Below are 15313 nucleotides of genomic sequence, written 5' to 3'. Positions count from 1 at the left end.
CAGAGCCTGTTTCTTTGAAATGGGAAAATTAAGAGATGTCAACCAAAACACCAGGAAAACAATTGTGGAGCTCCATAAGTGTGGCTCAATTTGAATACAATTTGGTGCCATTTGCAATTAAGAAATACAGATAGTTTCTCTCTTTACTCTTAAAGTTAACAAATATGTTTTTTATATTTATCAATCTAAAAAATAAACATTTAGTCTGATTTGATGTTACAATTAAAAAAGTGTTTTTATCTGAAGAGTACATAAATATCTGGTTTCAATTGTATATTTGATGATTGTCAGCACAAAGAGGGAGAGAGAGGAACGGAGAGAGAGAGAGAGGAGCAGAGAGGGAGATGGAGAATGAGGACAGAACAGAGATGGAACAAGAGCAGGTGAGACACACATGTTAGTCAAATGGTCGTTTGCCAAAAGTATCACCGTATCATAGGTACTCATGTATCTCGTACCTAGTGATTCTTTTTAGGTTTGCTATTTTTCAAATTCTATATTTACTAAGTTATGCAGGCTTGTTTGCACAACAAGGCTGAATAATTATATAAACTTTTCTCAATCTAAATAGTGGACTTTGGTAGAATAAAAAAAAATAAGTGTAGTGCAGGTCTATGATGATTTTTAGTGCTACTATCATCTAGTTCTGATTCTGGTTCTGTCCTGGTTAAATCCTCAGTAGTCCTGATTTTGAACTGGAATTAAAACAGCACTACATCCTGTTTTAATTCTGGATCAGTTCTGGGTCTGGTTGAATTGGGGTTTATTCCGCGTGTCTTGATACAGCCCCGACTTTGTTCTGCCTTGCTGCTTAATTAAAAAACTAGTTTAAGGTGTCCTGCATATGTGATACAGTGGGGCAAAAAAGTATTTAGTCAGCCACCGATTGTGCAAGTTCCCCCACTTAAAATGATGACAGAGGTCAGTAATTTGCACCAGAGGTACACTTCAACTGTGAGAGACAGAATGTGAAAAAAAAATCCATGCAGGCTCCAGGTCCAGACGGCTTTCCTGCAGAATTCTACAAAGAATTCTGGTCGATTCTAGCACCAGTTTTCTACAGAACGTTGTTGGAAATTAAAGAAAAGGGCAGACTTCCATCAAATATGAATTCTGCAAACATTAATCTCCTGCTAAAACCAGGCAAAGACCCTGTATATCCCTCAAGCTATCGTCCAATATCCCTTATAAATGTAGACCTTAAAATAATCTGCAAAGCTCTCTCAAAGAGACTGGAGAAAATAACCCCCCTCTTAATTCATCCTGACCAAACTGGTTTCATAAAAGGTAGACACTCATCAACAAATACACGTAGATTACTTAATTTGATAGACTACTCATACAGTAAAAACCTAGAAACTACAATATTCTCTTTAGACGCAGAAAAAGCATTTGACAGAGTTAACTGGAAATTTCTATTTGCAACTTTACACAAATTTGGTTTTGGATCCTCTTTCATAAACTGGTTAAAAATATTATATAATTCCCCAACAGCTTGTGTTAGAACAAATGACCAGACATCCTCCAGCTTCTGTCTCTTGAGGGGCACCAGGCAGGGATGCCCACTCTCCCCTTCACTGTTTGCAATTTTTATTGAACCACTAGCAGCAGCAATTAGACAGAATTCAGTAATTAAGGGCATAAAATGCAAGAACGTGGAACATAAAATCAGCCTTTATGCGGATGATGTGTTACTCTTTCTCCAAAATTCACAAACCAATATCTCTGGGGTGATTGAATTGATAAACTCTTTTGCAAGAATATCAGATTACTCAATTAACTGGTCAAAATCTACAGTTCTACCGATTAATTGCTCCCTCCATAATTCCTCTTCTACACCACTGCAATCGGGAAATATAAAATATTTAGGTATTAATGTTTCTCCCAAGCTTGCAGATCTAACTAAATTAAACCATATCCCACTTTTAAAGAAGGTAGAAGATGATCTGGCTAGATGGAAATGTCTACCCATATCACTCATGGGAAGGGTTGCCGCTATAAAAATGATGGTCTTACCAAAAATAAATTATTTATTCTCAATGATCCCAACTAAACCGCCACAAGATTGGTTCAGATCTCTAGATTCATGTCTGTCCAAATTCCTTTGGAAAAATAAACCCCCACGTATAAGCTTAAAAACACTACAAAAGACCAAGGATAAAGGAGGACTAGAACTGCCTAACTTTCAGCACTACTTCTTAGCCAACAGGCTTCAGTTTATCTCAGGATGGCTAAAACATACCCTCTTAGATGAACCTTGGCTAGATGTAGAACAAGCACTTTGCAATAATCTAGAGATCTCAGACCTACCATTTATCAGCTCAAACATCCAACGACATGAATGGTTTAAAAGCATCAACATCAGCTCTTCTCTGACAGCATGGTGGGAGTTTCTAAAATTGACGGCGTCTTCATTAATCCCATGCAAACGTACACCTATCTGGAACAACCCTGACATATTACAAAACAATAATATGATAAACTTTTCAGATTGGAGTGGTAAAGGAATCAAATATTTAGAACATATACTAGAAGGAACAGAATTTATCTCATTTGATGGACTAGTTACACAATATGGAATCAACAAGAAAAGATTTTTAGAATATCAACAAATTAAATCCATAGTAAAAAAGAAATTTAAACCAGGTCAAGTTGAACTACAAACACCACCAAGTGTGGTTCAATTTCTTACTCTTAAAACCCCCAAATTACTATCCAAAATATACAGAATGCTTTCCAAAACAGATGAATCAATATCACTTCCTATTGCAAAATGGGAAGCGGATTTATCAGTTAACTTAGACCTAAATTTCTGGTCTCAGATTTGCTTAAAAACCTTTCATCTAATTAGAAATCCCAGTCTTCAATTAATTCAATACAAAATATTACATAGAGTGCACTATACAGGTCATCGGATGTTCAAGATGGGCTTTACGTCTACCAACAACTGCTCTCACTGCCAAACCAATTCACCGGACAATTATATCCACGCTCTTTGGTTCTGTCCACCAGTTCAGAAGTTTTGGCGCGAGATATGTGAAGACTTATCGAAGTGTCTGAAATGTAACATTCCAACTTCCCCCTTAGTGTGTTTGTTGGGCAGCTTAGATAATGTCACTTCAGAAAAGAATATCGCCCATATGGTTTTCACTGCCCTATGCATAGCCAAGAAAACAGTCCTCATGAACTGGAAAAATAAAAATAATCTTAATTCTAACCAATATAGAAATTATCTATTAGATTACATTAGTCTTGATACAGCCTCTGCCACCACATCAGATCAATTGCTCTGGGCTCCTTTGATCAGCTCCATCACCTAGTGGGGGTGGGGGGGTCATAGTTTGGTCCCACCTTCACTGTTGTGATTGGTGTGGGGGTAGGGACAGGCTTAGGGCGTCGGGGGGTTCCCCGGAGGCATCTTCCTTGGGGGGCTCAACCCGGGGTAGCGGTCATGTCCAGTTAGGGGCTCTGTTGGCTCTCATGTGACTGTTTCCTCGCGGCTGCGTGCAGCGGGGCTAGGGGAGGGTCTGTGCTGACGGACGTGGGTTACTGACCTGGTAGCCTGGCTGCCCCTGGGTGGGTCCGGGATGGGCGTGAGGTTCTGGGGGCGCTCCGTCTCTGGGCTGGGGCCCGGGCCGGGCCTCGGGGGCTTGGGTCCTGGTTGGTGTGTTGCCGGGGTTGTGGGCGGGTGGGTGCTTGGGGGCCCACCCCTGGAGCAGGGTGCCGCTGGTGCATCGAGCCACCTGGGGGGCTCTTCAACTGGTGGGGGAGATTGTCACATCTTGCAGGAGCTTTCCTCTCCTCGGGAGCTCCCTCTGCAGGAGGGGGAGATACAGGAGAGGTGGAGGAAGATCTCACCCTGGGTGTTTATTGTCTTATGTAGTCTGGAAGATGAGTGGATGGTGGGGTGGGTGCAGTTTTCTCTGTGGTGGGGTTGGGTGGACTGTCCCGGGCTCTGTGGGGCCGGGAGGCGCTGCGGCACTGGGCCCCGGTCTGGATGGGCCTGGGCCCCCTTTCCCTGGCGGGTCGCGGAGTATGGGGGTGCCTACTGGGGTCAGCGGGGGAGCTGGCCCCAGGGAGGGGTCACCTGCCCCTCCCTTCCTTCCCTCCCCATCTCCAGCTGCCTCCCTCTTCCCGCTCCACCACAACCACCCACACATGCAGGACCTTGGAGTAGGGGTATGTCACCAGGGTGCAGAGGAGGCTACCCCCCCCCCCCCCTGTCCCCTTCTGGCTGCCTCTGCCTCAATTTTATCCCACAACTTAGACATTCACATTACTCACACTCTCATTACACATACATGTAGGATCTTGGGGGTGGGCACGATACACGGAATCCAAAGTACCATCAGGGTGTACACCCCACCCCTGGCGTCGTTGCCCACCTCTCAAGGTTAAATACACGTAGACATTGAGGGCTAGCAGGAGGGACCATGCGCTTACCTGCTGCTCTCTGGCAGGTAGCTCCATGCCCTCCTGGGTTTTAAATGCACCTTAGAACACACATGCATCAACACTACAATGAGCGGGTGGAGGGAGGTTTGGAGTCTTCTCTCACCCCCGTTCTCTGCGAACTGCTGGAGCGGGGGGGCTAGGAGGAGGAGTTGGCCATCCGACTGCGGTCTGGAGTGTGGGGCCTCCCTGCTGCTGCGGAGTCGGGGCGGTCTGCCTCCCCCCACCGCAGGGAAAAGGGTAACACCACCTGGGTCTGGGTGCAGTTCCCCCCTCCAGGGGCAAGGGTACCTAGACCCAGTTTGTAGAGTACGCTTGGGGAGTGTGATCGTGTGTCTGTCTCCACGTTGGTTGAGTGTGGAGTAAGTGCATATGAGAGCATGAGGGTGGGAATGGATGTTTGTATATGTGTGTGCCTGTATGTCTGTGTCTATATGTCAGGTTGGGTGTCAGGCGCCACCTCTCTGGGGACATCTCAGGCCCTCCAAGGTTTGGAGGCCTATCTCCCCCTACCACCACTTCCCCTGCCAGTGGCGGACTCCCTCAGACATCGGTGCGTTGGTGGTTCTTTGTGTCCGGGGATGGGCGTCCAGGTACACACCGGCTCACTCCTTGGCGGCCGCTTATCGGGGCCTGGAGCCTGGGGCTCGCTCGGGCCACTTCGGAGGTGGGGTGCCCCCGGCCTCTCGGCCTGGGGCTCGGTCACTCAGGCACGGCTGGCTGCCGGCGGAGCTCACGGGCGCGTCACTGCAACTCCCCCTGGCTTCTGCTCCGCGGCTGCTGAGTGAGCCCTCATCTGGGACTCTCCTCAGCTCTTTCTGGGACAGTGGCGCGGCTGCCCCTCTGTTGGTCTTCCTTGGTCTCTTGTGTTCTGGGGGCCTCTGGATGTCTGGAGTTTTGATCTCCTCCATACCTGCTTCATGCCCTGGAGGACGGGGCTGTGGCCCCCCCACACCCTCTAGCAGATCATTACATGAAGGAACCTTTTAAAAAAACAAGCGCGTCCATGCTCACAGGTGTACACACGGGTGATCACACCCACAAACTACACCCTTTTTGGCTCCTACTTCAAAGCACACTGTGTTCTGTTGATCTTATGTGCTGCACAATAATATTTAGTATTTACAGTCATATTCCCATGTATCATTGTGATGCTGTTTATTCTATTACTCTTGTTCTCTTCTGCTTGTTTTCTTTTTTTCTTTCTCAGCAGGTGATCCAGGTGATTGATATATGCATTTTTTATTTATTTTTTTTTCTCTGCTCATTCTGTTGGTTTTTGTTTTTTGCCCTTCTCCCCCGTCCCTCTTCTCAGCTGTTTTTCTTTCCCTCTTTCTTTCTCCCCTTCTTTCCCCCAGTCAAGTCTGGCCCGTATTCAGTAAGTGAAAATAAAATAAACAATAAAAGGTGAATCAAATGGACCATTACGGCAAGGCTGGGATGGTCAATTTGGTAAAGTAAATCCGTTGGGCATCTTTCTTTGCCTTTAGACAATAATTCTGATGGCAAAAGAGCCAAACGGGACAGGCAAAAAAATAAATAAATAAATAAAATAAAAAAATCCATGAATCCACATGGTAGGATTTGTAAAGAATTTATTCGTAAATTAGGGTGGAAAATAAGTATTTGGTCACCTCAAACAAGGAAAATATCTGGCTCTCACAGACCTGTAACGTCCTCTGTAAGAAGCTGCTTTTCTGTCCCCCACTCGTTACCTGTATGAATGGCACCTGTTTGAACTCATCATCTGTATAAAAGACACCTGTCCACAGCCTCAAGCAGTCAGACTCCAAACTCCGCCATGGCCAAGACCAAAGAGCTTTCAAAGGACACCAGGAAAAGTATTGTAGACCTGCACCAGACTGGGAAGAGTGAATCTACAATAGGCAAGCAGCTTGGTGTGAAAAAAATCAACTGTGGGAGCAATCATCAGAAAATGGAAGACATACAAGACCACTGATAATCTCCCTCGATCTGGGGCTCCACGCAAGATCTCATCCCGTGGGGTCAAAATGATCATGAGAACGGTGAGCAAAGATCCCAGAACCACATGGGGGGACTTGGTGAATGACCTGCAGAGAGCTGGGACCAAAGTAACAAAGGTCACCATCAGTAACACACTACAACGGCAGGGAATCAAATCCCGCAGTGCCAGACGTGTTCGCTGCTGAAGCCAGTGCATGTCCAGGCCCGTCTGAAGTTTGCCAGAGAGCACATGGATGATACAGCAGAGGATTGGGAGAATGTCATGTGGTCAGATGAAACCAAAGTAGAACTTTTTGGTATAAACTCAACTCGTCGTGTTTGGAGGAAGAAGAATACTGAGTTGCATCCCAAGAACACCATACCTACTGTGAAGCATGGGGGTGGAAACATCATGCTATGGGGCTGTTTTTCTGCCAAGGGGACAGGACGACTGATCCGTGTTAAGGACAGAATGAATGGGGCCATGTATCGTGAGATTTTGAGCCAAAACCTCCTTCCATCAGTGAGAACTTTGAAGATGAAACGAGGCTGGGTCTTCCAACATGACAATGATCCAAAACACACCGCCCGGGCAACAAAGGAGTGGCTCCGTAAGAAGCATTTGAAAGTCCTGGAGTGGCCTAGCCAGTCTCCAGACCTCAACCCCATAGAAAATCTGTGGCGGGAGTTGAAAGTCCGTGTTGCTCGGCGACAGCCCCAAAACATCACTGCTCTCGAGAAGATCTGCATGGAGGAATGGGCCAAAATACCAGCTACTGTGTGTGCAAACCTGGTAAAGACCTATAGTAAACGTTTGACCTCTGTTATTGCCAACAAAGGTTATGTTACAAAGTATTGAGTTGTATTTTTGTTATTGACCAAATACTTATTTTCCGCCCTGATTTACGAATAAATTCTTTACAAATCCTACCATGTGGATTCATGGATTTTTATTTTTTTTTTCCACATTCTGTCTCTCACAGTTGAAGTGTACCTCTGGTGCAAATTACTGACCTCTGTCATCATTTTAGGTGGGGGAACTTGCACAATCAGTGGCTGACTAAATACTTTTTTGCCCCACTGTATACATTTTTCCCTATATGAAGTAATTCTTTTTTGAGCAAAAAACACAACAAAACAGAGCCTATTACTCTCTGTTTTACTCTCTCATTCTAGTCTAAACAACAGTGTCTCAGTAACTTTCCACTAGAGATGGTCCCCACTTATCTGCATTTTCCAAAGCAAGCGTGAGCCAGAGTCTGCAGCTTTCTACTCCCCAAGGACACATGGTCTAATGCCTTTATTTTTCAGGGCTCTGTCCACTCAATACTACACTATATAACTTTATTAACAAAAAGCATAGCATTATTGAGGCACTGCAAATTATTTAATTCTAACAGTCCCTCCTTTGATCTGCCCCATGGCAGATCAACACTATTAAAAGCCATCAAGCATCATCATGTCTGCTCATGTCCGATCCCCAATAGCCCTGTTTTCCAATAATCCTCGGATAGACCACAAATTACCCAAATAGCTGTAAGTATGAATAAGGAAACCCCAATAAACCTAATACACACTTTCCTGTTCTGGTGTCTTGGGTAAACCACGGCCTGAAGCCTGCCCTGGGGTCCTGCCCTCCTTTTCAGGCTGTTTGCGACCATTGCTGCTGCTGCTCACAGTGCTGTCCATCCTGGCTCTGGCCCCAACTGGGGCCAGAGCCATATATAGTATATAGTGAAATGCCATCTTGCCATCATCTTAGTGGTAGCAATGAAAAGCAGTTAAGTATTGATAATCAAACAAGGGGAAAAACGCTGGCTTTCAAATAGCTTTCTGTTAATGCTTGTAATAAATAAAAGTATTTAGTTAGAGCACTAACAAAATTCTCCAAACAAAACAAACTTCAGGCCCATAGTTGTCTGCAGTTTTTGTGACCTTTTGAATGAATGTTAAACATAAACCATTGCAGCTTCTTCAGTCTGTTAAAAAGCCTTGACCCTGGAACACGAACCTTTTACCAGTCATGGAAAGTTTTATTACATTTGTGTAAATTATTGTCAACAATAACTCTAATGAAACTTTGAAATCCTGAGTTCTTTCTTTTGATATTATTGTAGCATCCCCGGTTGAAAATGGTTCACAATCCTTTTATTAAACAGCCGTGTATGTGAACACACCGTAAGAGCTACAACATACAGAATAAAAGACTATTAGTAAATCAAACAGTGTGTTACCTTTAACCTTTTGACTTATTCATTAATCACAAATTAATTCTCCTTACCTTACATAACAAATAACACTAAAACTTGTAAATTATTGCATATAACAGGGAAATCGTTGCATCGCTGCCTAAACATGACGAGGTACGTTAGCGCCCTCTAGTGGGTGAAAACTTAGCCTTTATGCTTAGTAGCGGTCAGCAGCTATATGCTCCGTAAAACAACCAAATACATATCTACAGGACAAACTTTGTTACAAACCTTGTTCCCTCATCAACCAGGTGCTAAGAAACTGCTTTCGACTCAGTGTTGCACCTTAATAGCCGTTCTTTTTCCCATTCCCGTCCATTAACCATAGAGCACACCACCTCTCTGTGCATTAAAACTCGCACTTCTGCTATATGGTTTACGCCACTTAATTTACGGCACCTTGTCGCTCTGTGACTTTCAAAATAAAAGCACCCGCTCCAACAATATAATAGTCACTCATAACTTTACAAAACACTTTACAAAATATTAATGAGGTCATTTACAATTATTGCCATCTTCATGCTCCTCCTCAGCGAATAACCTTTTTTCATTTGTTCATACAAACCTCTGTTCCTCATGTGTGAAAAAAGGGAAAAAAATCGACAGAATTTTATGTTCCAAATAAACCAAAGATTGAAAAATCCTAAACATGTCCAGAGTCAGAATAGTCTGTAGAATCCTCTCTGAATTTGTGAGGTGAAAGTTTTGTTTTGTTCCTGATGTTTCCAGTTTTTTCTTAGTTTGACTGCTCACATCCATGGGTCCATTGTGTTTTAAGCCAATCCATGATCTTCGTTTAAACCTAATCCATCATGCTCAAACCTAACCAAGTAGATCTACAATTGCTAAACCTTATAGTAGTGGTAGTAGTAGTCTCAAAGTTAGTTTCACACTTTACATTCTTCTCTCAGAAAAATGAGAAAATTCTTGTAATGAAAAAATAGGATTAAATAAGATTAAGATTAAATATTGTGACTGTCTCACAAACTGCCGTGAGACTGAGTTGGCTGGTCAGGGCAGATCCAGCATGCCTCGCTCGGCCAGAAGCTGCTGAGTTCGTGTGTGCACCAGCATCAGGGCGTCGATGATGATGCGCAGGATGGGCGTAGCCTCCTGCTGGTTCTGCACACACACCAGCTGCAGAAAGTACTGTCTGTTGGGAAGGGCGAGGAAGACAAATTCTGCTGCCTGCCGGAGCACCCAGGGGTGGTGTGGGGCCAGCGCCACCTTGTAGGCATCCCTGAACGGATAATAGTATGTATGTTAGTCAGTTTTTACTCTAAACATGAGAGTTTGAGTCTGTCTGAGTACTTAAAAACAGACTGGTGGGGTTACCTGCTCAGCTCCCCCGGCGTTTTGTATTGTCCATTTTCATTCGGTCCTTCAGCCAAACCCTCCAACATTAGCTTCAGCCAGAGGAGGGAACGGTGCAGCCGGAGCAGCGTCCTGCAGCCTGAGTCTGTGTGGTACGAGAAGTTTACCATATCCGCTCTCAACTCCGCCTCCATCATGGATCTAACAGAACGATACGCCTCCAGAGAAAAATAAAACCGAAAATGACAGTGTCACAGTGTGATGCCAGGATTTTGTGAACTTTGACCTCACTATTTCTTCAGGAATGTCTTTGTTACCATTTAAAAACATCAACAATAAACCAAAATGTTAAAAAAAAACAAACAAGAAAATTCACATTTCTTTTTTGGCAGGTATACTAGAACATGGTTTGTGTTAGATGAAAATTTCACACAGTAATCCTCAAACTCACCCCTGTTTTTAATCCAAATGCTTCTGGGGTTTGTAGTCCAGCGGGTTTCCCATTAGCCTCTGCACTGTGTCTGAGTGACAGCTCTCGAATCAGCACAACCTTTTCTTGCACCTTCTGAGAGAAGAAACTGACCATCGGCCCAAGCGACTCCATGAACCTGAGGGCAAAAACATTGATGAGACCCTTCTGTGAAGATAACACGAGTGCTGTGAGAATCAGCTTTCACAGATTTTAGTATTTTTTAAAACTTTTTGTTTTTCCCTGCATCGTCATTTTTAATTTTGGACCTTGGTTTTATGTTAAATTAGTCAATCAAGAGCACATACCTAGAAAACATGCCCCTGTGAGACCACAGTGGGTAGCTGTGGGTAAACTCTGGGGATGTGTGGGTAAGACAACCCAACACTTGTCCAATGCACCCCCCAATGAGTGTGCCCGCACTGGGCTTGCCCATAGAAACATGTGGTGAGTTAAAGCTAACATGTTTTGTCTGATTGATTTTTAAATCCAGAAATGTTACATTTATTAGCATAAAATCAGATAGATGGACAGATAGATAGCTACTGTCCCCAATGGTGGATACTCACATGAAGCATGGCCAAAGTTTTAAACAATGACATCAGCACAAGTAGCTGCCGTAAGCCAAAATCTCAAACTGCTCTAAACACTTGTTTTCTGTGGGATTTCCTTAAATGATCACTTGTGAGCCTTGAAGCCACACCCACAATAAACTTTTCACATTACAGGGAGTGCAGAATTATTAGGCAAATGAGTATTTTGTCCACATCATCCTCTTCATGCATGTTGTCTTACTCCAAGCTGTATAGGCTCGAAAGCCTACTACCAATTAAGCATATTAGGTGATGTGCATCTCTGTAATGAGAAGGGGTGTGGTCTAATGACATCAACACCCTATATCAGGTGTGCATAATTATTAGGCAACTTCCTTTCCTTTGGCAAAATGGGTCAAACGAAGGACTTGACAGGCTCAGAAAAGTCAAAAATAGTGAGATATCTTGCAGAGGGATGCAGCAGTCTCAAAATTGCAAAGCTTCTGAAGCGTGATCATCGAACAATCAAGCGTTTCATTCAAAATAGTCAACAGGGTCGCAAGAAGCGTGTGGAAAAACCAAGGCGCAAAATAACTGCCCATGAACTGAGAAAAGTCAAGCGTGCAGCTGCCAAGATGCCACTTGCCACCAGTTTGGCCATATTTCAGAGCTGCAACATCACTGGAGTGCCCAAAAGCACAAGGTGTGCAATACTCAGAGACATGGCCAAGGTAAGAAAGGCTGAAAGACGACCACCACTGAACAAGACACACAAGCTGAAACGTCAAGACTGGGCCAAGAAATATCTCAAGACTGGTTTTTCTAAGGTTTTATGGACTGATGAAATGAGAGTGAGTCTTGATGGGCCAGATGGATGGGCCCGTGGCTGGATTGGTAAAGGGCAGAGAGCTCCAGTCCGACTCAGACGCCAGCAAGGTGGAGGTGGAGTACTGGTTTGGGCTGGTATCATCAAATATGAGCTTGTGGGGCCTTTTCGGGTTGAGGATGGAGTCAAGCTCAACTCCCAGTCCTACTGCCAGTTTCTGGAAGACACCTTCTTCAAGCAGTGGTACAGGAAGAAGTCTGCATCCTTCAAGAAAAACATGATTTCCATGCAGGACAATGCTCCATCACACGCGTCCAAGTACTCCACAGCGTGGCTGGCAAGAAAGGGTATAAAAGAAGAAAAACTAATGACATGGCCACCTTGTTCAGCGGATCTGAACCCCATTGAGAACCTGTGGTCCATCATCAAATGTGAGATTTACAAGGAGGGAAAACAGTACACCTCTCTGAACAGTGTCTGGGAGGCTGTGGTTGCTGCTGCACGCAATGTTGATGGTGAACAGATCAAAACACTGACAGAATCCATGGATGGCAGGCTTTTGAGTGTCCTTGCAAAGAAAGGTGGCTATATTGGTCGCTGATTTGTTTTTGTTTTGTTTTTGAATGTCAGAAATGTATATTTGTGAATGTGGAGATGTTATATTGGTTTCACTGGTAAAAATAAATAATTGAAATGGGTATATATTTGTTTTTTGTTAAGTTGCCTAATAATTATGCACAGTAATAGTCACCTGCACACACAGATATCCCCCTAAAATAGCTAAAACTAAAAATTACTTCCAAAAACATTCAGCTTTGATATTAATGAGTTTTTTGGGTTCATTGAGAACATGGTTGTTGTTCAATAATAAAATTATTCCTCAAAAATACAACTTGCCTAATAATTCTGCACTCCCTGTATATTGTGATATAGCTCTATTTTTATTTTGCCTGGGTGGCAAAATACGCTTCCGTACTAAAAGGCCTAAAGTAAAACAAAAAGGACACTTTTTTTCAACTGTGAATCATGCAAAGTCAAAGAATAAGAGTAATAATACTGTCGAGCTGTTTGTGTACTTCAGCAGCTGGTCCCAGCTCTTCAGATATGGCTCCAACAGGATATCTTCGTTGTTTGCCAGGCTGGATTTCAGGTACAGCAGCAGATGTGAAGCCTGAAATGACTGGCCGGGGCACTCCTTTACGAGGGACAGGGCTCCATCTGGCTCCGCCCACTGCTCAGGGGCCCATGGAGGCTCCGGCTAAAAGAGAGAAACTTTTTTTTTTACTAAACAACAAGATAGTTACTGTTATCATGATCATGTTAGTTTCTCTTTGTTTCTCTTCTTCATTTCTAGTCTCTTCATGATAGACTTTGTATTTGCGTTCACATGTCCTTAGTCAGTTTTAATAATTTAATTAAAAATATAGCATTATATATATTATTAAATATCATTCAAACCGTTCTAGTTTAACTAAAACTATTAACTTTAGGTGAAGTATTGACTAATTTTATGTCCAAACATTTTGTTGAAGAGATATTAATCGAAACTCTCCTATGGCAGGCTGTACTTTCCAGCAGTACCAGTTTGTACTGCATGATGGTGCAGCAAGTCACTGTTAGCTTTATTTCACCAGGTATGTCTTAAAACAGACATTTGTATTCATACAGGTGTTCTGGAAAAACAAAACAACAGTCCTCTAAGAAAAATTTGATTGGATCACTCAGAAGAGCTTTTTAAAGGTTTAGATTTTTTGTGAACATTACAGGTTTTTATTTATTGTGCAACTTACATGTATATAAGTGGAATTAATCTTACCTTCTGGTGGTAAAAACTCAAACATGGCTGCCAGGGGCTGCCACAGTCCCGGACTCCACCCTGGGCTGAAACAAACAGATGACAAACCAACCAAACAAAACTCTGGTTAGACAAATAAGATGCAAACCTCATCAGCTGTGACTCATAATAATTGCAGAGTTAATATATTAAATGATTGCATTTGGTAATAAAGTTGGTTAAAAAGAAGCAATGTTCAGTTAACATTATTAACTTTAGGATTTCTGGTAATGTAGTTTTGATTTTAGAGTTCATCATATGTTTATCAATGTAAAATAAAAATATAAAAGTAGCTAGTGCAGTGCTTCCAAACTCTAAAAATCTAATGTGCGTTATTCTTACTTTTTTTTTAAATTTATTTTGGGACTCGTAGAGTAGCTCTTTTATTTATACTGGGCTTTTATACAGCCCGACTTACACAATGAGCTCACTTTCTTTTGACTGGCCAAATTCTGGAAGCCTGCTGAGGGGCAGCTGAAGTCCGCTGAAGTCTAGTTTTCTCTCTGTCCACACTTTTTCTAAGTAGCAGGGTATTTTAGGCTGATAAAAAGCTAGGAAGACAGCTTTACCGGATAAAATTGTAAGTTAACATGAGCTTATCTGTAGAACATGTTATCATAAACAAGTGAGTTAAGGTTAGCTTGCTAGGGTTAGGGGGTACCTTAACTCACTTGCTAACATTGATGCTAAAATTACTTTATGAAGCCTTACTAACGTGATTATTTACTGAGGGTTATTTTTCCCCCCATAAAAAGTAAGCCAGGCAGGCGTTTATCAGATCAGTGATTCTGGCTGATATCAGCAAACATTAGCTTACCTGATATTATTTGATACCAATAATATCAGTTAAGCACTTACTGACTAACCTTAGCTTGCTTGCTAATGCAAATGATACAAAAACAAAGCAACAAAACCAAACACAAACTATCTCGAGCCTCCCTAAAAACTCACCTTCACCTGATTGGCCAACTTCTGGAAACCTGTTGAGGGGAAGCACCCAGTGCTTTGTAAACTTAAACAGAGTCTAGGAGTGAATTTTTGCTTCCCGAGGTTGAATTTATATACTTTCAACTCAATATTTGATACTTTGACCATATAAAATGTATGGTCTTTCATATATCTGTATCTAGTTATTTATGACAGAATAAGCAGAATAGATCATCTTTAAGTGTCTTAACACTACTTGAGCAAATATACTTTGTTACAGTCTATGGTAGAAAATAACTGAGAGTTGGAACCAACAGTGACGAAGGAAACTCACGCAGCCAGAAAGAGCTGATGAAGAGGAGCAGAGCCAACATGGCCGACAGCAGCACGTAACGAAGCAGCGGTGTCCGTCTGAGGAAAACCATGGTGACCAAAACACACATACACGCACACACACACACACACACACACAATCAGCCAAACCACACAGATTTGCCTGGGATCCTCACTTTTTTCTCACACAAATTAAAACACGCACACATCATCTACCGTTACTTCATACCATGCTCTCACTATTAGTCACTCTCTCGGGATCAAAGGTCGCTCACTCCCACAGGTGTAAACACACGGGGACAACCTTTGCTCCTGACCTTCTTTGTGTAGCAGCTTATCTTAGCCCATTTTATCTTAACCGCATGTCATCCGCAGAGCTTTGCTGACTGAAACCTGCACTGATCAGACCTC

General features: G+C 42.9%; 1 protein-coding gene across 1 annotated transcript; it reads right to left on the bottom strand.

Annotated features, from left to right (window-relative positions):
• Positions 1-8550: 8550 nt before the first annotated feature.
• On the bottom strand, positions 8551-15180 carry LOC146713389 (ceramide-1-phosphate transfer protein-like). The gene is made up of 6 exons (XM_085447499.1): positions 14904-15180; positions 13625-13689; positions 12885-13066; positions 10432-10588; positions 10002-10198; positions 8551-9906 (listed from the first exon to the last, which is right to left on the bottom strand). The coding sequence occupies exons 1-6, from the start codon at positions 15010-15012 to the stop codon at positions 9678-9680; spliced, it is 939 nt and encodes a 312-aa protein (XP_085303625.1). The 5' UTR covers positions 15013-15180; the 3' UTR covers positions 8551-9677.
• Positions 15181-15313: the final 133 nt, after the last annotated feature.

The sequence above is a fragment of the Copadichromis virginalis genome, linkage group LG3, assembly GCF_057382275.1.
Source record: "Copadichromis virginalis isolate Kocher_CV1m ecotype Utaka linkage group LG3, C_Virginalis_male_GT1.1, whole genome shotgun sequence".
In the NCBI taxonomy this organism is placed as follows: Eukaryota; Metazoa; Chordata; class Actinopteri; order Cichliformes; family Cichlidae; genus Copadichromis; species Copadichromis virginalis.
Note: the sequence above shows the minus strand (reverse complement) of the source record. Positions and strands in the feature narration are given on the sequence as shown.